General features: G+C 41.0%; 2 protein-coding genes across 5 annotated transcripts in view; one reads left to right on the forward strand and one right to left on the reverse strand.

Moving 5' to 3' along the window:
• The window catches only part of clstn1 (calsyntenin 1), a 39,879-nt gene extending 19,098 nt beyond the window's left edge, over positions 1-20,781 (forward strand). Inside the window, exons 3-19 of one of the 4 annotated variants that reach the window (XM_080899883.1) lie at positions 1,093-1,122; positions 2,712-2,907; positions 3,734-3,942; positions 4,638-4,787; positions 5,038-5,223; positions 5,311-5,559; positions 9,259-9,380; positions 9,525-9,687; positions 9,992-10,042; positions 10,992-11,149; positions 11,455-11,603; positions 12,579-12,823; positions 14,046-14,216; positions 14,358-14,503; positions 14,613-14,748; positions 15,550-15,734; positions 17,527-20,781. In XM_080899883.1, the coding sequence (XP_080756009.1) occupies positions 1,093-1,122; positions 2,712-2,907; positions 3,734-3,942; positions 4,638-4,787; positions 5,038-5,223; positions 5,311-5,559; positions 9,259-9,380; positions 9,525-9,687; positions 9,992-10,042; positions 10,992-11,149; positions 11,455-11,603; positions 12,579-12,823; positions 14,046-14,216; positions 14,358-14,503; positions 14,613-14,748; positions 15,550-15,734; positions 17,527-17,721 (2,741 nt within the window). In that variant the 3' untranslated portion in view covers positions 17,722-20,781. The remainder of the gene's footprint in view (positions 1-1,092; positions 1,123-2,711; positions 2,908-3,733; positions 3,943-4,637; positions 4,788-5,037; positions 5,224-5,310; positions 5,560-9,258; positions 9,381-9,524; positions 9,688-9,991; positions 10,043-10,991; positions 11,150-11,454; positions 11,604-12,578; positions 12,824-14,045; positions 14,217-14,357; positions 14,504-14,612; positions 14,749-15,549; positions 15,735-17,526) is intronic. The other 3 variants (XM_080899885.1, XM_080899884.1, XM_080899886.1) reach the window with 3 other exon arrangements.
• Positions 20,782-22,547: 1,766 nt separating this feature from the next.
• Positions 22,548-25,085, reverse strand: lzic (leucine zipper and CTNNBIP1 domain containing). The gene is made up of 7 exons (XM_080900137.1): positions 24,908-25,085; positions 24,504-24,645; positions 24,195-24,330; positions 23,972-24,070; positions 22,957-23,052; positions 22,720-22,801; positions 22,548-22,637 (listed from the first exon to the last, which is right to left on the reverse strand). Exons 2-7 carry the CDS (start codon positions 24,602-24,604, stop codon positions 22,582-22,584), a joined length of 570 nt encoding a protein of 189 aa, XP_080756263.1. The 5' UTR covers positions 24,605-24,645; positions 24,908-25,085; the 3' UTR covers positions 22,548-22,581.
• Positions 25,086-25,107: the final 22 nt, after the last annotated feature.

The raw sequence follows: 25,107 nt of genomic DNA on the forward strand, positions 1-25,107 counted from the left end.
GCAGATCATTCAGAAGCCCAATCCCAGGTTCTTAAGTCAGTCTGAGGAACAGAAGCTTCACCACGAACGAGGAGTTGCTATATAAGTTGTCTGTAAGGCTGATTCGCTGTGGGACGGGCAGGGTAATTGGAACTGAAATGGCTGAGACTAAAGCCTTTGAACACAAGCTCAGTGCTCATGGATGACTGTGCTGTAACACAAGTGTGAAACACAAAGCAAGAATGGCCCACCCACCAGATCTGGTTATTTCATTCCCTGAGAAGTAATAGACAAGGCGAAAGGAGGAAGAATCTTGTTTCTGCCACACAGCTCCTGGAAAATGGGTTAAGATATTAACCTTTTGTGAGTGTGTGAATGTATTGAGAACATTACTCACTGTATTTAATTAGTACTAGGCAGGCTGAGGATAAATGTTTAACTATCCTTGTGATTGCTGACCTGATCCGAACTGAGAGGCCTGTGAGATAAATGAAAAGCTAAGGAAATCCTAAACTCCTGATGTGAGCTGGTCGTTAGAAGCGTGTTAAACTCAGCAGCCACAGTGCCGACTGCATGTCAGACTTTAGCAGCACCTCCATCCATCCACTATACCAGCTTGCACTGGCTAATGTGAAATCCATTTCTAATTGTTCAGTAGGTACAAACAAAGGCCCAGCTCACCTGTTAAAGAGATTGAAAACGTCAGCTAAGCAACAAAAGAAGTTGTCGTTTTGTTTTTCCTAAGCTACTTTATCTTCATGTCTTAAAGTTTAATATATAAAATATATTAAAAAATGAATGAAAATGGTAAATGTGACGCTTTGAGAAATATGATTTCAATGTGACGGGACTGACTTTCCACACTTGTCTAAAACGGACTGTCTAAACTATCCTCTAATTATATATTCTTTTTCTTTTTTAACTTGTTTAGTACTTGTTTACTCTGGTGTAGCCCTTATTCCCCACTCGCAGTATGTTTTTTGTTTCTCTGAGGGAGGTATTGTAAGCCTTTAGCTAGCGTGTATTATCTTCCTGTCCTCTGTGTGTGTTATCTCTCAGCTTCTAACTCTTCTCTGAACTGATCTGGGTTTATCTTGTCTCCCTTCCTTGTAGAGAGTTTTGAGGTGACCCTCACTGAAGAAGGTGATCTTGGGCTCTTTCTTCTGCCTTGTGCTTACTTGTTACTATTAACCCACTAACGCTAAAACCAGCATCCACACTTTTACACAGAAACTCCTCGTGCTCATGCTCTGTAAACTCCCCATTTGGTTTTCTTGACCTTGCGTTTTATTTTCTCACCCTGAAGTTTTTGCCGTTCCAACAGCTGGATGAAAAGTGTGATGTGGGGGCTGACTGTTCTTAGAAATATCTGTGCATGAGACATCCATTGCAGTTTGCAGACCCTAACAGTTTTTCAGCTGTCAGCAGGAAACAGAAGCCGCTTTAAAATAACACAACAACAAAAAACAGGAGTTCTGAGTCTCTTTGCCGTTTTGTCCAATTCGGTCCTTTTAATTCCCCGAAAAAAAAAAAAAAGAAAGGGGGGGAAGCAGAAGGCTAAAGCAATTTTCTACACAACTCCAATTTAAAAGTCTGTGTAGGATTATTTTATAACCTCTTTAACATGCGGCAATTGGAGCAGAAATTGAAACTCTAATTGGTATTTTAAGAAGCTGAACCTTAAAGTGTAACCATCTTAAAGGCACCGAGCATGCTCGGTTGTGGCCGTTAATGACCTCGTGATAGCTGCACAATTCCAGTGACTCCTGTGAACCTTTCTGACATTTTAAGTCTTCACGTGAGATTGCTGAGATTGTTAACTAATGCAAACTCTCTCTGCTGCAAAGTTTCTGTTATCGCATCTTTGCCTCAGTGGATCTCTTGATTTCTAATTCTCCACCACTAACCTCTACCATTAGCATGGCTGCAGTTGTCATTTGATGTGGATGTCAAGCAAGTTGATATTTCTAACCCCAGTTCTCATCCAGTACTTTTGTTTTTGTTTGAAAACTGTTTTTGTACTGGTTTAGTTCTCTATGATTTCATGGTTTTCTTTTCAGTTCATTTTGCAGTAGTTTTGGGTCAGAGGCAAAATTACACAGGAAGACTTTTCTCAAATTGTGCCAAAATATTAAGCGTTGTCTGGGCTTTTTTTCCCCCTTTTCTTTTCTTTTGCAGACATTTAAGCCAGGATGGCTGAATCTCAATGGTCTCTATTGTTAAGGATTTCAATTTTTGTTCCTATAATTTGTGTTATATATTGTTTGTCTCATGAGATAGGATGTAACGTTTTTGTTTTTTTTATTCTCAACAAATATACTGTGCTCTATATGCTTACTTTTAAACTTTGTTTCATGACTTACTTTTTTTAATATCTTAAGTACTCCTGTGAAATGCCTGTCCACATTTTTTCAGTTTCTGCCTGCATGACTGGATGCAATGTTTTCAAGTGGCTTGGAAAATACACTCTCTGTACTGATACGTAATGTCACCCACCCCCAAACTACTCACCCACACGGGCTTCCTCCACAGACCCCACGCACCTCAATCTACAAGTCCCTGGCTCCCAAAACCTGTGGCTGACTTTGATTTGATTTTGTTTATTTTTGAGGCGTTTAATTAATTTGTTTTGTGGTTAATATAATTGCTTAATCGCTTCATTAGACGTTTAAATTTCACAGCGGTCACCAGTTATTCTGAGCAAGCTCTGTTTTGGCTCTTAACATGTTCAGGTGAGATTTGCGGCTTCAGGATCCACGGGCAGAATGTCCCTTTTGAGGCAGTGGTCCTGGACAAGTCCACTGGAGAGGGGGTTATCAGGGCAAAGGACAAGCTGGACTGTGAGCTGCAGAAGGAGCACACCTTCACCATCCAAGCCTACGACTGTGGAGAGGGTCCTGATGGTGCCAACATGAAGAAGTCTCATAAGTGAGTTAACCCCTGCACTAAAAGTGTTGCACAATTATCTTTGAGCACATTTTCTTTGAGATAAAATGTTTTTAACTATCTAAAAAAAATATGACAGAGCAGTGGGAAGCCTCAGATTTTGGCTCACAGTGATCACTTGTTCATACGCTACTATAAAGGAATACAAAAAGAAAAATCATTTTAGGTCTCCTAAGTAAAAAAAATCCTGATTGTGGTTCAAATGCATCATCAAATCTGATGCATTTGCCCTGACGACTGGGTTATGAAAGCAAAGCAGAGCAAGCACACAAGTGTGCAAATATAAATATGTGGTTTTGGCGTAAAATCAAAAGCTGCGTTTTGTTAAGTCTTTATGCTGATTGTGGGAACTGTCGAGGGAATCCTTTCCCGAATGAGCCGTGTAATTATCCATGAACATTTGGTGACATGAATGCACATCTGGATTGTGAGGATTTCCAATCTTGAATGAATGGAATAAGGGTCATGATTAGATGGTTATTTGATTTGTCTGTCAACAGAAAATTAAGCTGCACCTTTTCAAAAAAACAAAAAAGATCAGTAGTGATGAAGTAATGATTACAAATAGAGTCGACTCAACACAAGAAGATTATTCTTTCCATCTGCAGTAATCAAGCAAAAGCCAGGCCAGGGCTTAAAGTCAAGAATTTATTTTATTTTAACCACTCCAGGATTTGAGATCAGTCTTAGTTATCCATGAATGAGGATGATCATGTAAGGTCTCATTTTCATAATAAAATAACATAAATAAATAAACCATCGACTATCCAACTGATAAAGTGTCCTAACTTGAATATCTCTCTATCAGGGCCACTGTCCACATCCAGGTGAACGACATCAACGAGTATTCACCAGTGTTCAAGGAGAAGTCCTACAAAGCCACCGTCATCGAGGGAAAGAAGTACGACAGCATCCTGAAGGTGGAGGCGGTGGATGCCGACTGCTCGTTCCAGTTTAGCCAAATCTGCAACTACGAGATTGTGACCCCTGATGTGCCCTTCACCATCGACAAGGATGGTACGGATGTTCACATAGCGCCTTTGTCTTTGTGCCCACTGGAAAAAAGCCGCAGCCCACGCCCAAGACTCATGAGTGCAATGACACGCTTCACAGTGCCTGTTGATTAGTTTAAATGATGATGCTGCAGGGCCGTCATTCAAAATTCAGCACAAACTTGTCGGTTTGCAAGACAATGACGGCGTTCTTTGAACGTCACCGAGCTGGTCAGTGATTAGTGCCGGATTTTAAGAGGATTTCTTTTTATCTTTAACAAAAAATAAATAGAAAAAGTCAAGACCCAGTTTTCAAACTCTGACGATTATAATGCCTAACTAAAAAAATAAATAAGGATGGGTGATAATATGAGGAGATCAGTGAGAACCGGTCATGTGACACTTTAATTTCACTTTAATTGTGAGACTCTGCATACACAAAAGCTTTGAAAATAACTCTCAGTACAGCGTCTCAATTCAAAATGTTATGAATCCTAAGAGTGGTCCATCAGTTTGTTTGGCTTGTCGATAAATCCCTTTTGTTTTGTTTTTTAAATAGTCTTTACTCTATAATTCTGTTTGAAACGCTTAATGTTTTAGTGCTTTGAGGATTTCTACACCTACCGATACCTCTGCCAATTTTAGCACAGCCACAGCTTTGAAGTTAAAGAATGGTCCTTCTATTAAAATTACATTTTCCCCCCCACCTGCTCTGTTCAGGCTTTATCAAGAACACAGAAAAACTGAGCTATGGCAAAGAGCGCATGTATAAACTGACCGTGACCGCCTACGACTGCGGAAAGAACCGAGCCTCTGAGGACGTGCTGGTGAAGATCAGCGTCAAGCCCACCTGCAAGCCCAGCTGGCAAGGTATGAAAGCTCTCCTCCTTTGTTGTAGCTCGCCAGCCATCACTGTTAAGTTGTGTCTTTTGTGTTGAATGTAAATGATCACTGACGCAGTCCAAACAGGCTGAGAAGGATAATTGAACTCCTTTAAACTATAAGGCCTCATTCAAGCTCAAAAGAAGAGGAATACTTCTTAATGAGTGATTAGTATTAAAAAGGCTTTTAATTAAATAACATCTTTTAATGCTTTTTACTCTCTCTGCTTCTTTTTCAGGCTTCAATAAGAGGATTGAATACGAGCCTGGCACTGGTAGTTTGGCCCTCTTCCCCAGCATGCACTTGGAGACCTGTGATGAGCCAATCACGTCCATCCGGGCCAGTATTGAACTGGAAACCAACCATATTGGAAAGGGCTGTGATCGTGACACCTACTCTGAGAAGTCTCTGCATAAGTTGTGTGGTAAGGAACTGGAAATGGTCCTTGTCAGTAGTTGTTTTATAACTCTGTGAGCCACATACAAGTAAGTATACCATCTTTCTTTATTAGGAGCCAGCTCCGGCACTGTGGAGCTCCTTCCTGCTCCCAGCAGCTCTGCTAACTGGACCGTAGGGCTGCCAACCGATAACGGCCACGACAGCGATCAGGTGTTTGAATTTAATGGCACCCAGGCTATCAAGGTTCCTAATGGTATGGTGAGCACCAGCCTGAAGGACCCCTTCACCATTTCTGTGTGGATGAGACACGGCCCTGGGGCCCACGAGAAGGAGACAATCCTCTGCAACTCTGACAAAACGGGTAGGAGTCACAGCTTATTGTGAATAAAATAAACATGCGTATTTAAAGGCTCCAACTATTATTCAACTGTTAAAAAGGGGGGGAAAAGATAACTGACTCACTGTATAGATTAAATCTTCCTGTCAGTCCACTTTAATTGAAGATTTAGCTTTATAATAAGATACACCCTGGAAAGGTTGCCAGTCTGTCCAGGATGTACTCTGGACACATAGAGACACTCAATCATTCTCATTCACATTCACACCTATGGGCAATTTAGATTCAACAATTAACCTAACCCCACTAACTGCATGACTGTGGGAGAAAGCCAGTGTACCCCGAGAAAACCCATGCAAACTCCACACAGTGGAATTGAGCCTTCTTGCTGTAAGGCTACAGTGCCACCTTGATGTCCCTATTGCTGTAATTCCAGTAAAATCATGCTAATAGCCACAAAAGTTTAATTATATATGCTAGACCATTATATATAAACCACCTATCAAAAGGCAAAAATGCCTTGTTTTTAGCATATAAATGACATGCACTACCCAATTTTCACCTTTCCTAATGTAATAAAGTGCATCCATTCGCCAGTGGCATGATAAGATCAAATAATACTGTAATGCTGGCATGAAATATTAATAAAAATCTTGGAACAGAAGGTTTGAAGAGTTCTGTAGGACAGAGCGTCTTGTTTCATACATATAATAAGCATGGCACATGGACTCATTAATCTCAAAACTGTGCTGTTAAAATATCTGGCGGATACTGATTATTGGTGCACATATGGTGTCTGAAGAGATCCTCTGATTAAAAAAAAAAACAACAACAAAAAAACCCTACCATTGAAACTTCAGGCTATAATCAGTGTTTGTGCTCAGCTGGTGGTCTAACACATGGAAACGTGATTCCTTTTTAATTTCTTTCTCACATCCTGCTGAGCGCTTGCTGACCTTTCCATTTTGACAGTAGTTGTAAATTTTCTCCATGGTCACAAGCTCCTTGATCTTACGGACTGTAAAGTCTCTGCCGTGGCCAGTGACGGGGAGCCAGTTCATCAGCTTCGGCCCAGCTGCTTATATAAGGAGGATTACATCAGGGCTGTGGCCTGGACAGGAAGCTCCCATACCCATGAGATCATGGGTCATTTGTGACCTTTGTTCAGCAGAGTCTGGAACAGAAAGACGAATCTCATTTTGCTTTAGCTTTACAGAACCACGTAAAACTGAAATGTATTTTCATCATTTAAACCATATTTTAAAATTTTTATTTGCTTCATGTTAATGATAAATTGACTGTTTCTTATATGGTGTTTTTCTACTCTGCATTAGGGCTGGGCCATATTATACCGTTCACGGTAATACCGGTATAATGTTAGGCAACGATAGGAAAATGAAATATCGCGATAGAATGGGAGTAAAACGCGCATGCGCAGTGCCTTTGTTTTCATACGCACATGGCCGATTGTTGAGTGAAACAGATGAAGCAGAATTGGTTTGTAAAAATGGTGCAACTTCCGTGATGTGGAACTGGTTTGGTGTTTGTCCGTCAGATACACAACAAAGCACATTTTTTTGCAGAACATGCAAGCGGCCGTTGTTATTGTCATATTTGTCGGACTAAGATGCTCTTAAATCTGGGAGTAATCTGGGTCCTAAACTCCATATGCTTCAGGTCAAACAACACTGCAGCATCACTTAAGAGTTAAAAACTGTCTAAATTCTTTCATCTTTAATAAAACGATCAGCATTGCTGCTTTACCAGGTGTAACTATAAAGTTTAACTTCCAGGCATCCATGAAAACAAAAGTTATTACATTTAATAACGGAGTTAGAAGTTAGCAGGAAGCTAGCGGAAGTTAGCTCGCTAGTTACCTAAGCATGATATTGTATGTTCTGACTGAGAGATTTCTGAAAAAAATCAAACGTACAGCTCTGCTATCACTTCCAACATAAATGAAGACAGGAAACTAAACAGCAGTGACGTTTGTAGGGTTACTGAAGTTGGGCTAGCTGGTATATAATGATGTGCTACGTGATCGCTAGCGACACAGCTATGTTAGCATAACATAAACAGTGAAGCTGGAGGACGAACACTAACACTTTTCCACTTATAAAAGTTAACGTGAAGGTTCTTCATGGTTAGAGACAAATGCAATCGCATGGCAGGATGCTGTAAACGGACCAAACTTCAGTCAGGAGAACAACTGAGATAATCCATCCACAATACGAGGTTAGTCATTAATATACTGCAACAACATGGGAATAGAGCAGCTGCAGAGAATTCAACATTAATGAATCAATGGTACAGAAGTGGAGGAAGCAAGAAGAATGAGTTTAATAAAGTTTGATTTATCTGACTGCTTTGTTTCGCTTAATGTGCCTTATAATCCCGTGCACCTTATGGTCCGAAAAATGCGTACTGCACACTGCAGTTTAATGTTGCAAAGCACCTCTTTTTAACCATATAACCATATTATACGTGGTTATGCTCAGGATATGCCAGCCCATTTCTACTGGAAATGCCTTTTGGTTAAACTTTCAGCAAGGAATTTGCATTTGCACTGTTACATTTTTATAAAGCTTTAATGTACATAAAAACCAGCTTCTTGTTTAAGTGAAAATAAATGGAAGGTTGTCTTTTTGCGCTAGTAATGTTGTGGAGTTGTATTTTGTCTCGCATCAATTATATCGTCGGTTATATCGTTATCGCAAATTTTCAAATATATATCGTGATAAATATTTTTGGCCATATCACCCTGCTCTACTCTGCATGGGCACTTTTTCTAACGTAGACCATTCACAACTGCATTCATGCAAGCACTTGCATCTAACGCGCACACTACAATCAATATATTAGGAACAACCTACGGTTCAGTATCTTGCCCAAGGATACTTTGGCATGCAGAGCAGTGAGGGACTGAACCACCTAACTTCTGATTAGTAGATGACCTGGTCTGCCTCCTTAGCTACAACCACCTTTGTGTCAGTTTGATGGTGTATTAATAAGTGTTAATTGGTTACCAAAAAACAACAACCTTCCCATAAAGGTTAAATCTTTCAGAATCAGATACAAGGAGAGGATGCCCACTCTGTGAGAGACTATGTGGGCAAATAGTTCAGCGTTTTAAGAGTGATTGTGAAGACGCAAAAAAAAAAAGCATAATCTATGTATCCATGAATCAGGGTATTTAAGGACCATCCATTTCTATCAGCACACTCATTGTACTTATGTTTTAGATGTATGGCTACATACATACATATGAGGGCACCATTAATGCTAAATGTTCACAGGTATTGCGTCAGTCTGTAAAATCCCATCCAGGCATTGTTTTCTGTTTTCTCCTGAGGTTTTGCTAATTCCAGTAAGGCGTTGCTAAACCACACTGTGCATATTACAGCCACATAGCGATTTTTTTTAATAGAGAGAGGCTGCTAAAAGGGCCTGTATTCAGTCCACACCTTCTCAACACTTAGTGTTCTGACAGATTACAGATTTCGACACTGAGCTGGAGCACAAGAGTTCAGTTTTACCTGGAGAATCATCACGAAAACACATTTGTTATGGTTTCTTAAGAAGATTGTGATATTTTCCACAAATACATTGCTACACATTTCCATGGATAGTCAGATATTTAATTTATCCCACAAGGGAAATTGTTGAATATTTTAGAGTTACAGTTTCTCATCCTGATCTCTTCTGTCGTTTTCTTCTCTGCAGAGATGAACAGACACCATTACTCGCTCTACGTCCACAACTGCAGGCTGATCTTTCTCCTACGCCAGGAGCCATCTGAGGCAGAGAACTATAAACCCGCAGAGTTTCACTGGAAGCTCGACCAGGTCTGCTGCTTCCAAAACTCAACTTTGTGCCAGTGCACAGCATGAGGCGGCACATAAAGTTAAAAATAATAATAAAAACCAGGTTTCAGTGTACTGCAGAGTCTAGATTTCAGGTTTTCACTCGTCCTGCTGTCATCTTTCCAGGTGTGTGACAAAGAGTGGCATCACTATGTGCTTAATGTGGAGTTCCCCACTGTTTCTGTATTTGTGGATGGGACTACCTTTGAGCCCTTCCTGGTTACAGAGGACTACCCACTGCACGCCTCCAAGATAGAAACTCAGCTCACGATTGGTGCCTGCTGGCAAGGTAAACAGTGTAACTGATTTTTGGAGAGCTCTCTTTTTTGACATTTATATCATTTATATGCATTGTATTGAAACACAAGTTCTTCTTTTGTGTGTTTGATACTCTATTAGAAAGAGTTAAAACTGTGTTCATGCTAGATGACATAAACTACCTTGTATAAACTGTTACTTTATATTCAGCCAATGGCGTATTAACTCTTTGTAATATTAATGACGTGACCTCGTATGTAGCATCTGAATCTCTCCTCCAGATCCTCAACCTTCCTCCCTGTCTCTTCCTGCTCTCTTGTTTCTGTCCTTTACAGAAAACTCAGGACATGACAATGACACTGAGACAGTCTCTGAGCCCAGTTCAGGTTGCTCACGTCTTTCCCTTACTACTCAGATATGTCCATGTGTCCACAATGTCCCACCATGCTAATTGCATCCTCATTCCATTAAGACTAGAATGATTCCTACCCATTCTAGATGCAAAAATAATTTGTTTTGTTGCAGTATTGATGTTCAGTGGCGCCTGACTCCCATGTATTTTATTTTCTCTTCTAACTGCAAAAGCTATGCAGTTGGGTTTTTTTCTCATTTTCCCCTTATTTGTTTATTTTTTCCCCCAGCATTTGATACACCAGCAGATCGCAAATAAATCTATAACGAGTCAAGAGTCCGATCCAGCTGCAGCCTTTTAGCCATGCTGGCTTTTCTTTCAGAGCTTGACCTTGAGGCTGGAAGCAGTAACTCCTCTGTATCACATAACAAACCTGCAGCAGAAGCGCGCACACACACATCAGTGGATGAATACGCGACCTTGAGATGTAGTTTGTCGCTGACTCCGCAGTGGTGCAGACTAATGCTCATTATGATGTAGCTGGAAGACAGGAGTGGCGTACCTCTCTCGAAATGTCAACTCCAAATTTCAGATCATGAGCATTTTGCGGCCCTCAAGATGGCTCTGTTATTTTGTGAAAATGAGGTGACTAAAGAGGATTAATTCATCATTATCTTACGCAATCCCTTTGAGTTTCTTTTTTTTTTTCCCTGTTGGTGTCATTTCTTTTCCCACAGTAAGCCGTTCACCCTTTTAATGCAAGCGTTGCATGCTGCCGCTGGCGTGCATAAGCTCATCAATCATTTGCCTGTCTTGCTCTTTGGGCTTCGGGCCTTTTGAAGGGCACACATACTAACTTGCATGAACTCCATTCACGCCAGCTTTGTACAGTGCGACAGCATGCTTGAAGCTCCAGCTCAGAAAAGGTGAAGCCTGTGAAATCTACCCCCTAAATAACTTCTATGTGTTGTCTTGGAAACCAGGTGGAAATGCTCGAATGGCGCAGTTTTTCCGCGGTAACCTAGCGGGGCTGATTATCCGCACCGGCAAGCTGGAGAACAAGAAGGTGATCGACTGTTTGTACACGTGCAAAGAAGGACTGGACGTGCAGCTGCCTGAGGAGGTAGCTTCAGCTATCAAGGTGAGGAGGCAAAGAAAGCTTTGAGTTTGTGAAGTGAATCATTTTTATATCATTTGACAGCTCGCTCAAGTAATGAACTGTGGTTCGTAACATCCAACCAAATAAAAAAAAAAACAAAACAATTTTTAATTTTAAACCTGCAACTTTTGGAGAATATTTACCTCAAAAGTTGCATTTTTGCTGAATGAATTACTTTAAGTGGTTCTCCAGGACTGATGCTGGAAAGGATTGTTTATGTTTGTTAGCTCAGCATCAGTCACAGGTCATGTTATTCACAAATCCCTCACCTTGTTTTCTTCTCTCAGGTGGAATTCAACCCCAACCAGTCCTCTCTGACTGTGGAAGGTGACGACATCGATGCCTTTGACAAGGTCATGCAGCACATCTCCTACTTAAACTCCCGCCAGTTCCCAACCCCTGGAATCAGGCACCTGCGTATCTCAACCACAGTAAAGTAAGTAGAAGAAGAAGAAGAAGCCAGAAGCACTTATTGTTTTCGCAGCCTGGCCTGTGTCTTGTCACTTCATCTGTTGGCCGGCAGCAGCAGCCCTGTGTTGTTTATAAAGCAGGTCCTTTCTGCCTCATAGACATTCAGAAAGCTTCTCTGCTGCTGCTTAAAATGTGAGGATGGTTTATTGAGGTAAAATGGAGGTCAAGAGTTTTACCTGATGCCCATAACAAAGAGAATAAACACAATGTGTTTTGCTGCTTGAGAATGACAGACTGAAGAGCAGTATCCATTTTTTCCCTCTCCTTTCTTTTCTATTCTCTTTGATGTCTGCAGCACTGGAAAGTCAGTAAGAACAGCAGTAGTTTTACTGATTTATACACGAGTATGAAATGAATATATCAAAGCTCTCGTGGTTGTTCTGAGCCTAGTGTGAGATTTGTTCCAGTTGGTGAAGTCGTTTAGTATTTGTTCTTATTTGCACATGCACAAATGTGCATCAGCTCCCAGCTTTATGATGTGGACTGAGTAATCAGACTAAATTGTTTTTATTTTTTCTTGTGATGGCAGTTAAATTTTTATAATTGATGAGGAACTTTTGAAATTAGCTTTTTATATGTTGTTGCAGTCAAAGTGACATTTAATGTCAGTGAAAAGAAAGAATGTGTTCTTTATTTGTTACACATCAAACAGCTTGATGCATAAAAATACACAAATACCCACAAGAACTGATGAAACAATTTTATTTTGCCATTTGTACAGATAGGTGAGCTTTAGGCTTCTACACAAGCACAAATAAAGGCCTTTGTCTTTTATGCCGCACACTGTTGTTGGCTCAAATTTGTTCACATACCTTCCCAACTATTCAGCATGCCACTTTTCTTCTATAGGGAGAAGCAGCAACGTGATTTAAAAAAAAAAAAAAAAAAAAGACAGAAGGAAAATCACATTTCTGAGCATTTAAAATCGTCTATTTCACAGATGCTTTAACGAGGAGTCCTGCGTAACGGTGCCAGATGCTGAAGGTTACGTGATGGTGCTGCAACCAGAAGAACCCAAGATCAGCCTGAGCGGCATTGACCACTTTGCCCGCAGTGCAGCTGAATTTGAGAGCCAGGAAGGAGTGACGCTGTTCCCCGAGCTACGCATTGTGAGCACCATCACCCGTGAAGTGGAGGCCGACACGGAGTCTGAAGCTGCAGAGGGAGCTGACGATGACCCTACAGGTAAGAGATGTGCACACTGGACTCTGAAGCAACTTCCTATCATGCTAATAGGATTTAGCATATACACAGGAGCTAACCTGAACCTGTCCATTTAAACATGGCTGCATATGTAATAGTAATTATTGCCTTGATGGCATTACGGAGTGATGATGTGTTGGAGTGATTTAAGGCACATCCGGACTGGAGGAGCTGGGAATCGAACCACCAACCTTCTCATTGTACCTCCTGAGCTTTAGGTGCTTGTTAAGAAAGCAGCTGGTCTTCCGTTTGCACACATAGGCCCGTGCACATACTATGTCGTCCCCTCAACAAAAATAGAGCGCACACACTCACTGGTTTGATTTCCCTTTAAACCCTCACCTGTCTGCACCTATGACAGTGAATGATTCTGCAGTTACAGGGTGTGTACAGTACAGACGTCTGTGCAGAACTACAGTAGCAGTCTATGTTGAGGATTACGCTTGGGGGATGAAGGGATTGGGAAAAACAGCGAGAGGGAGGGTGCCATCTGTTCAGCTTGCACATAAGTTAAGTGGAGGAGACACAATAGACAAGCTCTGAGGTTGACACAGATACCACGAGATACGACGTCCTGCGGTGAGCAGCAGGCCATAAGGGACAAAAGGGCTTACAGAGCTCTGCTACTATCACCTGCATTACCCTGCCCCACCTTACACACCTCGCAAACAAGAGATGACACGGTAGATAATTAAGAGTCATTAAAATGGAGCTTTGAAGAGTCAAATGGTACAGGCAGTAGATGCATGAAATATTAATTTGTTTCATAAGCAAGCTGAGGATGCCAACTATTACAACATTATGATTTAAATAATAAAATCACTTTCTCTGATATACAAGTATAATAACATTGCTAAATCTGCTGTAGTTGTTTTATTGGACTAACTGTTGGAGCCAGGATTCTCTGTTTACCAGCATTTCTAAAGAGCACGTTGCATATTCTATAATGTCAGTAGTTGACTCGTTTTAGCATGTCTCATCAGTTCTGGATCTTTCTCTCTTACTCCAGTTCTTTAGATTACTTTGTTTTGTTGATTGAACAGAAATAAAATCACAAATATTTGTTCCCTTGTTCTTAATCTGTATCTATTTGTTTGGAAAGGGCAGCCGGTTCTTGAAGAAATAGAGAAGGAGTGCTGTTTCAGATTTTCAAGAGTGCTCCAAATCTTCCTCCTCAATCGTTTTTGTGCTTTTGTTCTTTCAGTCCAAGAGACGGTGGTGTCGGAGGAAATCATGCACAACCTGGACACGTGTGAAGTGACTGTGGTGGGAGACGAGCTGGACGGAGAGCACGAGAGCCTTGAAGTGGACATGTCCCAGCTGCAGCAGCGCAGCTTAGAGATGAGCTCATCCAACGTGGGACTCGTCATCACCGGTACAGACCACCGTGCTCGGCTAGGAAGCCTTAACTAGCATATAGCCCTGGTTTCTGTAAAACCTCTAATAGTTCTGTGAGATTAAAGAAGGAAAAATGACTTAGTGTCATTAACACTTCCCCCCCCTCTCTGTGGTCCAGGTGTGAACACCATGGCCAACTACGAGCAGGTCCTGCACCTTATCCGTTACAAGAACTGGCACACCGAGGCTCTCTTTGACAGGAAATTTAAACTGGTCTGCTCTGAACTCAATGGTCGCTACATCAGCAACGACTTTAAGGTCGAGGTACGTCTGAGCGTTTGTCACGTGCACACTGAACCGTGACCAGCCTGTCCTGGTGTTATCCACATACTTGTGCGCCCTCACTTCAAGTGTGGTCTTTATTTCTCTCTAGGTTAATGTAATCCACACAGCCAGTCCCATGGAGCATGCCAACAATGCCATGGTGCAGCCCAACTTCATCAACCCTGTCCATCACGCCTCTGTGGATCTGTCTGGGCATAATTTGGTCAACGCTCATCAGGCCTCAGGTACTGAAACATGGAGAATGCTTCATCCTTTTTCAGCAGGTTGCATAGAAAATCAGTAGTCATCTGCAGCCATCGATTCACCAAAGTTTCAAAAAAAAAAAAAAAAAGAAGAAAAAATCAAACATGCATCTGTTTCAGCGACGTGGAAAAAGACACAAAATCAAAGTATAAAAATCTTTCCTGCAAAAATTAATTTAAGGATGCCTGGAAAATAAATTAAGCAGTAGTGTTTATTTTTTTCCTCAGTATTGGCTGCAATATCGTGTTTATCTGTTGAATGCAACACTAAATATCATAATCAAAGCAGTAATCAGCTTAATTGTTGCTGTAGAAAAAGATTTGTGATATGAAGCAGGAGGATTACAGCCTACTAAGCAGAAGTGGGGCATGTATGAAACACTAGTAGTGTGTCTGTTTTTTAATGGACCAAGTTAGGGATTACTTTTGAGCGCTGTTTGTGACATCTGTACAGGCAGTGCACACTGAGCACGACCTTTTATTTTCCGGCTTCTGTATTCTTCTAAGCTGACTGCCTCGCTAAGCTCGCCACTGCACCAGAGAGGGCTCTTCCTGCTAATATGGAAAGTGGAGCAGGTTGGCGCGAGATGGGCTAAGCTATTTAAAGAAAAACAGCCTCAACACCTTGAACAGCCAAAAGCACGTGTGTGTACAGATCGCTGGGAGCACGCCATAAAGCCAAAGCGGCGGTGGAAGCTGCGGCTCCACATATTTGATCGTGAAGTGTTGTTTTGCGTCTAACTAATCACTGTGTTTTTCCTGATGTGGTTTACCTCCTCGTAGTGGTTCCGAGCGCTGCCACCATCGTCATCGTGGTGTGCGTCAGCTTCCTGGTGTTCATGATCATCCTGGGCGTGTTCCGCATCCGAGCTGCACACCAGCGCACCATGAGGGACCAGGAAAACGGCAAGGAGAACGAGATGGACTGGGACGATTCAGCCCTCACCATCACCGTAAACCCCATGGAGGTAAAACGACAAGAGAGGAGGAAGCAGGGAAGCAAAATAAGCAACAAAAAACATGATTATGATGGTGATTAACTGGTGAAAAGCTGTTTAACAGAATTTCGCTGCTGGTGTTAGGCTGTAGCCCAGACAGCTTTTCGCCTGCTAATGCGAACTGGGTGATGTTAAAACTGTGCCCTAGTTTTGTCTGAGCCCCTTGTAATTAGCAGCCTTGTGGGGACGAGAGAGAGACTCTGTTGCAAATATGTAAGTCACATTACCTGACTGACGCACAAGAATGAAACGAAAGGAAGCAGCTTCTTTTCCCAAAAGCCCAAAATGAAGCGAATGAGTCAGCTCGTGGGCTGAATATATTTGTACAAGAAGATTCATGTCTTTCTGAGTCATTCGATTACTCGTTGTTGCTTTACTGTTTGTTAAAAGGACCGATTATTTACCACGTTTTGATTTGCTTTAACTCCCATCCTGCTGTGACTAAATCACAGCACATCTGCCGAGTGAGACTTTACACATTTGACCAAAATAATCTGATCATATACAAACTCGCCAGTGAGACATACAGATTTGTTAAAAGATGATGGCCTTTTTTGGTAGCTCTGTTTTGTTAAACAGAGCTGAAACGAGACGCTCAATTTCCTGAGTATCTTGGAAATGACTCTTTCAAAGTGGTTTGTTATTTTTATTGCGTGGATTTGGTTCGTAGGAGAAAGTTATTGAGATAATGCAGCGTTTCGGCAATAAGAGACGTGCATTAAATCCTCTCCCGTGGTTTTATTGTATGTCGCTGCCTTTTAATGCTAATCTACATCCCATGTTAGCTTTTCACCTGATGTGTTGAACTTCCGTCATATTTACATCAAAGTGTACTTGAAACGTCCGAATCTATTTAGGTTTGGTTAATGTGTCTCATGTGCACAGTTCAATGACATCGAGTTTACCTTGAAAGGCTCACTGCTATGACTGTTGGGTTTTTTTTTTTTATTGTGTCTAATGGCCCCAGTGTTTTCTAATGTGTGAAATTCAGAACAGTGGACGTGATAAACCTTTGTCACCACCACAGAGGATTTTAAGCAAACAAGATGTGATTGAAGGGCAGACTTAGCTCAAGTTTTGCAGATGAAAAACGTGGAGCTTATTCCAAGTGTTTAACAAAATCTTAAGGAGGTAGGCGTATTATTGTGAAGAGTCTATAATCAAGAGACGTCTTCATAAATGGGAATGCAGAGGATTTACAACAAGGAGCAATAAGAAGGCCAGATTAGTCTTTGCTAGAAAACATCTAAAGGAGCCTGCACTTGTCAGATTAGCAGAGGCTGCTGTGTTGTTGTCCAAACACAGTTACATACATGAAAATGATGTGAAACAGGAAGGTAACCTGCACGGTGCTCAGCAAAGCCATGATCTGTATAAAGTTTTTCTAACACGGATTTAATAATAATAATAGATTGCATTTATATTTATTTACAATACCACTATTCATTCACTCTCACATTCACACACTGGTGGAGGGAAGCTACAGTTGTAGCCACAGCTGCCCTGGGGCAGACTGACATATCGTGCCGTCGGCCCCTCTGGCCATCACCAGTAGGCGGTAGGTGAAGTGTCTTGCCCAAGGACACAACAACCAAGACAGACAGAGCTGGGGATTGAACCGGCAACCTTCCGGTTACAAGATGAGCTTCCCAACCCCCTGAACCCCCCTGGTCGCCCAATTTAAGTAATTGAGTATTTAAGATCACAAAATGAGTGCCCACAGTCACAGTCTCCATCTTTTCTCTCGCTGTCACTAATGCAGACGTACGAGGACCAGCACAGCAGCGAGGAGGAGGAGGAAGAGGAGGAGGAGAGCGAGGACGGCGAGGAAGAAGATGACATCACGAGCGCTGAGTCAGAGAGCAGCGAAGACGAGGAGGGCGGCGAGCCGGAGGACCAGCAGGGGGCCAGCAGACAGCAGCAGCTGGAGTGGGACGACTCCACCCTCACCTACTAAACACACACAAGACACCCAAACAAGAGCTCCTGACACACACATCAGAAATTCACTCATACTCCCTCCCTCACACACACACACACTCACAAACACAGCACTCCCTGCAGTTTCATGTCTAGGAGCCATGATGTAAAAACTTAACAAAAATAAAAAAAATCAAGAAAAGGAGAAACATAAAGTCCCTTCAGCGTATATATGGTCAAGGTTTTCCTGTTGTTATCTTAGTGGTGGTACTCAGTGTAGTGTAGTCATCACCAGATTGCTGACTTTTTTTTATTTATTATATTTTAATTCCCAGGAAAACCTGGCTTACATTGGAACTGTGTGAGGAAGCCAACCCTGCACTTTGTTTGTTTTCTCTCAGATGTACGGCTTTGAAGAGCAGAGTAATCGCTTCTCCTGATGTATATTCTTTGCTAATGCTTGTAGATTAATTCGCTAAACTCACAACTAGCTCCGACTTGGGTTTTCTTGACTTGTAGTCCACAGTGAATCGAAAATGATGCTTTTAACAAGTAGACTGCATTTTCCTCTTCCATTTCTTTTTTTTTTGTTTTTTTTGTTTTTCTTTTTAGTGCATGGAGAAATTTTGGGGAAGTCATGTGTAGAGAAATAAATTGCTTTTTAAAGATTTTTGTAAATATAATGAAACCATGTAATTAGTCAATGTGTTAGTGAAGACCTAATCAATGGGGTCCAATATCTACGATTATGTAATGTAGACTATTTGTGTCACACAGGCTGTCGCAGCATGCCGCTGAATTTCTGCAAAAGCTGTTCCATCACGCTTGTACAAAATGTCTCGCTCCATGATGCGAAACCGAGGACTGTTCAGCGGTTTCCATGACAAAAAGGTGTCCATTTCGTCCCTTTTCTTTAATCTTTTGCGAGGAGTAAAGTAGTTTCTTTTGCTTTCTCGTAGGCCGAGGGCTTAGTTGACGGTTTCAGCTTCACATGATGCTTTTGCTTCGCTTGCACGCGTGGCAACGCTCTACTCCTGGCTTTAGTGTTGTTTCATTCCCAGCAGATCTCACTGATGTACACTACAGAGGGAATCTTCTTTCAGTTTCAGAAAATGTCGTGTGGAATCACAAAGATCGGCTCAGCAGTAGTGCCGTTCGTGGTGAAAATAAGGGTACTAAAATGTCCTCAGCAGCTTTAAAACCGTTGTCCCTGTCCCAGTCCCTGTTGTGGTTCAAGGAGAAACCCTTTCAAGCTACTGAAAGAAAATGTTTGAGCTTTAGTGGAGACTGGCTGAATCGTTGAATTGCTGGCAATGTTTTATTTTTTTTTCTTTTCATGGCACGGCTATTTTACCTAAAATAATACTACATAGCCTGTATGAGGTACATTTTAAACTGTTTGCTGCTTCAGCAGGAAAACACTTTAAAAATGAATCTTTGAATCTTAAAGTGAGATATTTTTTTGCAGTAGACCACTAGATTTTATTGTACATGAAACTGTACTGTAGAGTTGTTCAAAGATATTTGTTTACATTTGGTAAACTTATTTTCCTTCGGGTATTAGTATGAAGCTTACGATTGGGAAAGTGTGTCCGACCTCTTGTCTCCTCTCAGACACTGTTGTCCATAACTTGTATATAATCTTTCACCAGACCAGATAAAAACGTGCCGTCACACTGAACGATTTTAGTGTTCGTCTTTTATGGGAGGGTACAGAGTAAAATATAAGCGTTTCCCAAACCTGCATTTATTACGACCATGTTTGGGGCTTTGGATTGTGCAGAAAATGGCATTATCGGGATTGGAAAAGTCTATGCGTGCAAATCCGTTTTCAGAGGCCAAAATTAATTAAAAACACCTTCAACGCTTATTATTATTGTTGATGTAAAAAGTTTCCAGGCTACTTTTGTTTTCAGCTCAGTGAATCCATTTGATTTATTTGATTTTCTTTAATAGGTGTGCATTTGAAACTTAGTGAACAGTCTCCCTTCCATGATGACTTTGGCTTGTTTTAAAAAATGAAAAAACTAAAAAAAATAAAATAAAATAAAAAGGGGGGGGTGGGGGCGCCAGGTCTGAGCCGGCTGAGATGGGAGTGCCTTTTGCCGATCATAGCGTAATTAGCTGGTCTAACAAACACACTTATCCGTGCTCTTTTATTTTTATTTTTAATGCTAGATTTCTTTCGTAGCTGGGGAGACGTTTTCTCTCAGTTTGTCGCGATAATAGGCCGACGCTAGTTTTATTACAGGTGAAAATATTTTACGTAGATGTCACGTGTCCTTGTTGATGTGTAGAGGAGTAGATCCACATTGTATCTTCTATAGATATTGTACTTAAAAATCATATTGACGGAATCCACCTTTAAAAGATGTACATTATGAAATTGCTTTGGCAGCATACAGCGTGTATACTGACCTATTTGTGTATAGTGGAAGGTGAGTTTCTTTTTTCTTCTTTTTAACAGTGTGCTGTTGCTTGAGCTGTTGAGAAACAATTTTTTTTTTAAATTTTTTTTTTTTTTAGGGCAGCATGAAATTTCACAAGAGTATATATGCCTGTCGGTGACGCAATTCTCACGGTTTCATTGTGTCAAACACTTCATGTCCACATTTCAGCTACAGTTGAAAGGTTCACTAGCATCTCGTTTGCTTTCTGGTGCGCCCCCAATGAATGTCACTGCCTAACAATCTGAAATGCAACCATACTGTAACAACATCAAGATGAAGTAAGGAAGGGTGGGTGGATGGACAGGTGGGTGGGGGTATATTGACTTTGCATGTACCACAAGTGTGTGTGTACGCTCCACGTGGGCCTATGAGACCGGAGTGAGAAAGGAGACGTGATACACTACTGATTCTCAGATTGTCTGTTTCACACATCCATGACACTCAAGAATTTTTTTTTTCTTCTTCTTTGTTTTAAAATCTGCTCAAAATGGACGGTGACGGTGTTTTCAGCGTGGTTGGATGTTTCCTTTGTGCTTGTTGGAGCTGCTCTCTTTTCTACCAGTTGAAAGGCAAATGTAGTGAGGTTGATGCTTGCTCGTAAACAAAATAAAGGAAGATGAGATGGGGTATAACTTCTGTCTGCTCTTGTTTTCCTTCATTGTATTCTCTAGTGTAAACATGGTGCCAGTGCACAGCATGGGAACACACCCTGGGTGGTGCTGTGAGTCTTTTTTTTTTTTTTTTTTTTTGTAAATATTGAGCACTGTTGCCCTCTGGTGGTGAAACTGAGATCTGCTACAGCTCCACGATAAAATATAGAGCTGGTGGATTTATTATGCTCCTTTTCAACTCCATGCTTTTATTCGTGCGCTCTACCAGGGCTGCTTTGCATGATTCACATTTCAAACTGTGTATAGTAGAACCACCAGTAATACCAGTAAGGCCTTAATGCTTGGGTATATTTTTCAGTTCCCTTTCTTAGAATTGGCTGCCCCTCAAAAACGGGTTTGAACAGCAGGTGGGTGGGCCTCCTGTGCTCAGAGCATATTTATGATACCCACTCTCAGTGACATCATACAGAGACAAGATTTGAAAACTGTCTGAAGTGAACCTTGAGAGCAGTTTGAAGCTTTAGGCACTCCGGGACGACACGTATGTTTGCCAATCTCATTATTTCAGACTTTGCCCATGTTTAAAATGAGCATCCACGAATGTAACAGTGTATACACTCATGAGATACTTTATTAGATTTGACTTGCTAGTATCAAGTTGGACCCTCCTTGCCTTCAGAATTACCTTAATTCTTTCGGCAAAGATTCAAGACGGATACACGGTGGTCATAAAGTGACGGACATGGCCTGCAGTAACACTCAGGTAAGCTGTGGTGTTTATTTGATGCCCAAAATGTGTGAAGAAAATATCCCCCACACCATTACACCACCAGCAGCAGCCCAATCAGATCCATGCTTTTATACTGTTCACGGTACTCTGTTTGACCATGCTAACATGCCTACATGCAATGTGATTGGCTGATAAAATATTAATGCTGATGAGCAGCTGAACAGGTGTACATAGTGGCAGGTGAGTGTACATGGTGGGAAATAAAACATGAAGCCTGTTGTTAGTTTTCTTTTTACTCACATTAAAAGTAGCAAGAATATCAAGATTAATGCTGTAAACATTGTGACATTCACTTCTACACAGACTCTGATGCGAGTTTAAAAGCTATCAAACTTCATCACTGTCAACATGAAACTACAGTCATCAGTTTGAGTTGCATGATAATAAATGCATAGAGGACTCATTAAAATAATGGAAACACCCAAGTGACACTGAATAGTGGTAAAGCGTCTCGATTCATTACTTCATCCTGTAAAATCTTTGTATTTTCTCCATGAACAGACCGAAGACCCACACTATTAATAAAACTATGATTCTCATATTGTTGGACGACGGCTGCTCTAATCCACCCTGCAGACTCAGCACATTTCAACTAAACTGGTGAAAGACTCATCGAGTTTTACTGAAGATATCAGACTCTACATCTCACCTGCACACAAGTGACGGCACAGTTTTAGCTGAAATAAAAATACACCCTGAAGGAAAACTGCATCCTAAAAACAGCACTGTTGAATATTGAAATTTTGGAATAAAGAATCACTGCACAAACCACAAGATCATAATAACAAACTGTCTGCGCCGTCCTCTACATTCACGCACCTTTTAGCAAATCACACGCTCGTACCTAAAATACATTTTTACACTTTATCTGGACGATTAAAAGACATTTACAAAGATTGACGTGTACATATAAAACAATACTGTTAAAAGTGTCAGCGTCTGCAGTAGCACTTAAAAGCGCACTGATTGTTTAGAAAATCCATAATCGGATGGCACATTTTTGTCTTCATTAAAAACACACTTTTTTTTTTTTTTTTGCAGAACTGCTATGACTTTGTTTTCACACCAGAGCTAGCTAAAGCCATTATTTTGTCTTCGGACCCTGGAAAAAAGAAAGCAAAATGAGGTCAACAGAAATATCTGAGAAAGTATCAGTTTTGTAGTAAAATCATCTTTATGCTCACCTTGGTTTGCAGTCACTTTTTCAAACTGGCTCAGGGTCGCTGTGGCGTTTTCAGTGAGGAACGTCTCGTCTTCTGGGGTGAGCTGTCACATAATTACAACATGAATGAAAGGAAAGATTTGAGGCAGCTAGTGAGGGCTGCATGACTGAAATGAATCATTTCAGACTTTACGTAGCACAAGCCGCTGAATCATCCTCAATTCTGTGGATAATCATGTGTGCTCTGAGTGCTCCTCACCTTCTCCCCCAGTTTTCTCAAGGCAGTGAGGATTTCCATTTTCTGCTGCGTGTACACGTCCCGTGACAGTTTTCCCACCATCACATCGCGGTCCATCTGCACAGTATGCCACACACCGGTCGGCAAATGAATCCACACATAAACACTGAGGTGTGACTGAACTCTGCTGTTGTGGTCAGAAATGCGTGTGCAATCATGGCAATTTGGGGCTTTTGATAATTTCTTTGAACTGTTCTTCCAGCAAACATCTTTCATGATATTAAGCAAGAAGAATTTTAAAACAAGTTTGAATTTTTTGGGGGATTTCCTCCAATCCACACAGGGTGAAATAATAGGTTTAAATATAGACATGCACTCACTTAAATCTTTCAATAAGTGGACAAAGTGGATGGAATAATGAAGGATGAGGAATACCTCTAAATTCTTCAACTTCACCTCAAATGAACACAACACGTGATCAGAGCAATAATCCCAAACACACATCAGAACTGGTTTCAGTTTGGATAAAACAGGCTAACATTAAGCTTTTGGAATGACCTTCCCAAAGCCCCGACCCCATTCTTGTTGAAAATGTATGGACTGCATTTAAAAGTCGTGTCTGTGCCAGGAAACCGACCAATTTAAATGGATTCTGCCAACACTGCCGAGAAGATCGGTCAGATATGCAGCAAGAAGTATGCCAGAAGATTGTTGATGTTAAGCAAAAGTGGAGATGACAATTTAATCAAATATTAGTGGGAATGTATGTTTATGTTTGAGACTGTATGGTTTAGAGAAAATCCAAATTAAATTCAATCTTGTGCACACAATTCATGTTTTTCCAAGTCATTAATACAGAAAGTAAAAATGAAACATCAAAGAAATCATTAAATGCCCCAAATTAACATGATATTCATGCACATGATGAGGGTGTGTAAACTTCTTATCACAACTCTGTGTGTGTGTGTGTGTGTGTGTGTGTGTGTGTGTGTGTGTGTGTGTGTATATTATACAATATATATTTGACATTGCAAACCTCTGCCAGTCTGCTTCTCAGCTGTCCTGGCTGCTTCTTAGCAAAAAGTCGTATCACCTCCGGGGTTTTGAAGGCTTGGCTGATGGCAGCTTGGATCGCCTGATGAAGACAGAAACATCTGAACGTTCTGACATTTTACTAATCAACAGTTTTCTTAATCAATGTGCTATAACCTATTTAATGCACTCCTAATACACAGTAGTAGCACATTAATTGTCCATACCAGTTGCATCCCACTGAGTTCATCCACAAGTGTCATATCTCCTGACATTATTTTCTTCAAGGAGTCATTGAATTCACCCAGCTGCTCCAAAGTTTCCTTCTTTGTCTCTTCGTACTCTTCCTCATCCAGATCTTCTCTGGAATAAACAAATGAAGGAATCAAAACTGAGACACAACAAAAGAATAGAGAAGCATTTATTTACTCACTGTTTTTTTATTCTCTTTGTTATTCTTCAGGTACTGCATGCCAGATTTTCATATACAAAAGCACACAAGAGGAGTTTATTGTTTTTCTTTTTCTGTACTACACCTGCATTCCTCCAGGTCCTGAAGCTGCTGCATTAGTCTGTCAAGTTGTTCCTCCATATTTTGCCTCAATTTTCCAGTTTCTGATTTCCCTCGAGAGGCCATCTTCAGTTAAAATCCTATTTTTCCTACGGGAACTGAGAGAACTGGCACCAAACAACAGGTCACGTTAGGTTTTGTTGCTGATGTACTTCACAGATAACTCAAAGATGACCTAACGTGCTATTTCCACTCGATGAGAGCAGAGCTGTTAGTGAAAAAAGACACAACACTTTATCGGATCTAACAGTCTCTTTGGCGACTACACTGATAAGATAAATGTATCTGTGTGTTGGAAGTTCATGCAAACAGTCCAAGTTGTTTTGTTAGCTAAACAGCTAGCGTACATGCTAAAGGAAAACATCTTACCGGGAATTTCTTTGTAAACAGCTGCAAATCAGCCTTAGTAGAATGTTAGCATTTGCTCAAGAGTTTGTCGTAAATTAAAGAAGGTAGCCGTTCTAGAGGAAAATTAAAAATAATTACTTAAAATACGGCTATAACACGTTTACTATTAGTCGAGACGTTTGGGATTTGGGGAATTTGTGATTGTGAACGCAGCACCACCA

Source organism: Rhamphochromis sp. 'chilingali' (genome assembly GCF_963969265.1).
Source record: "Rhamphochromis sp. 'chilingali' genome assembly, chromosome: 12".
Classification (NCBI taxonomy): domain Eukaryota; kingdom Metazoa; phylum Chordata; class Actinopteri; order Cichliformes; family Cichlidae; genus Rhamphochromis; species Rhamphochromis sp. 'chilingali'.